At 40.2% G+C, this 1,623-nt stretch overlaps 1 protein-coding gene across 1 annotated transcript; it reads right to left on the bottom strand.

Moving 5' to 3' along the window:
* Positions 1 to 281: 281 nt before the first annotated feature.
* Positions 282 to 941, bottom strand: LOC138888484 (uncharacterized). Its single transcript, XM_070170353.1, has 3 exons — positions 751 to 941; positions 512 to 645; positions 282 to 376 (listed from the first exon to the last, which is right to left on the bottom strand). Exons 1-3 carry the CDS (start codon positions 939 to 941, stop codon positions 282 to 284), a joined length of 420 nt encoding a protein of 139 aa, XP_070026454.1.
* Between the last annotated feature and the right edge of the window lie 682 nt (positions 942 to 1,623).

The following is a 1,623-nucleotide window of genomic DNA, read 5'->3' as shown; positions in this document are numbered from 1 at the left end:
ATGCGTTGCCCCAGTTGATGTTCTGACTATAGTGAGATATCCAAGGAGAGCAAATGATAGTTTCTCATGCCAATGCCTGCAGTTATCAATCATCTTCCGCAATATCTTTTTGATATTCTTGTTGGCTACTTCAACGGATCCATTCATCTGAGGTCGGTAGGGAGTGGAATTTCGATGAGTAATCTTGAACTTATCACATATTTAACATATCAAGTCACTATTGAGATTGAGGACAAAATCTACTACCACCTTCTTTGTAACTGACTTTTAGGAAGAGGCTTCTACCCACTTGTAAAATAATCAATAGCTGCCAAGATGAATCTATGCCCATTCGATACGACAGGCTCAATAGGGCCAATGACATTCATTCCCCAAGCTGCAAATGGCCAAGGAGAACTCGTCACATTGAGTTCATTAGATGCGACTCAAATCAAATCACCATGAATCTGACATTGATGACATTTCTGTACAAAACGAATGCAATATGTTTCCATGGACATCCAAAAGTAACTTGCTCGCAGAATTTTCTTTGCCAAGGTAAAACCATTCATGTTAGGTCCACATGTTCCTGCATGTATCTCTTCAATCAGCTTGGTTGCTTCTCTAGCATTTACACACCTCAACAGTCTTAAATCTGGAGTCCTTCTATATAGGATTTCAACGTTTAGGAAAAAATGATTTGCCAATCTCCTAAGCGTTCGCTTCTAGGTATTGGTTGCTCCTTCAGGGTAATCCCTTATCTTGAGATACCTCTTAATGTCATAATACCATGGTTCTCTGTCTGTCTCTTCATCCACATGGAAACAATAAGTTGGCTGATCTTGCACATTCACCTTGATGGTGTCTATGTAGTTCTCATCTGGATGTTGAATCATGGAAGAAAAAGTTTCCAAAGCATCTGCGAACTCATTTTGAACTCTTGGAACATGCTTGAAGTCCATTTTGATAAACTTCTTACTGTAGGATTTTTGTGTTCTTTGTATTTCATTCGCCTTGTACTTGATGAATCAACAAGTCTGAATCTCCTATAACCAATAACTCTTGGACATTCATGTCAACGACCATTCTAAGACCAAGTACACAAGCCACATATTCTTCCATATTGTTGGTGTACAGAAACTGAAGTTTCGCTGAGATTGGATAATGTTATCCAGAGTCTGAAACTAGTACTGCTCCAACTCCGACTCCTTCGAAGTTTGTGGCTCTGTCAAAGAACATTCTCCAACTAGAATATGCTTCTGAATTGTCTTCTCCAACAAACAATACTTCTTCATCTGGGAAGTACGTCCTAAGTGGCTTGTATTCTTCATCCACAGGATTTTCTGCAAGGTGGCCAGCTAACGCTTGTCCTTTGATGGCCTTTTGAGTAACATACACAATGTCAAACTCACTTAGCAAAATGTGCCACTTCACTAGCTTCCCTGTAGGCATAGGTTTCTGAAAGATGTACTTGAGTGGGTCCATCCTGGAAATGAGATAAATGGTGTATGTTGACAAGTAGTGCCTCAACGTTTGTGCAACCTAAGTTAAGGCGCAACAGGTGCGTTCCAACAAAGGATAATGTGCTTCATAGGGTGTGAACTTCTTGCTCAAGTAGTATTAGCTTTCTCGTTCCTCCCGGTT

Source organism: Nicotiana sylvestris, chromosome 3 (assembly GCF_000393655.2).
Source record: "Nicotiana sylvestris chromosome 3, ASM39365v2, whole genome shotgun sequence".
Lineage (NCBI taxonomy): Eukaryota > Viridiplantae > Streptophyta > Magnoliopsida > Solanales > Solanaceae > Nicotiana > Nicotiana sylvestris.
The sequence above is the reverse complement of the archived record's forward strand: the minus strand, read 5'-3'. Positions and strand labels throughout refer to the sequence as shown.

Coding starts and splice junctions, on each gene's coding strand:
- LOC138888484 (XM_070170353.1), bottom strand. CDS start 941: ATGGACTTCAAGCATGTTCCAAGAGTTCAAAATGAGTTCGCAGATGCT. Junction 646..750: donor TGGTATTATGACATTAAGAG/GTATCTCAAGAT, acceptor AATCCTATATAG/AAGGACTCCAGATTTAAGAC. Junction 377..511: donor AAAGAAAATTCTGCGAGCAA/GTTACTTTTGGA, acceptor GGCCATTTGCAG/CTTGGGGAATGAATGTCATT.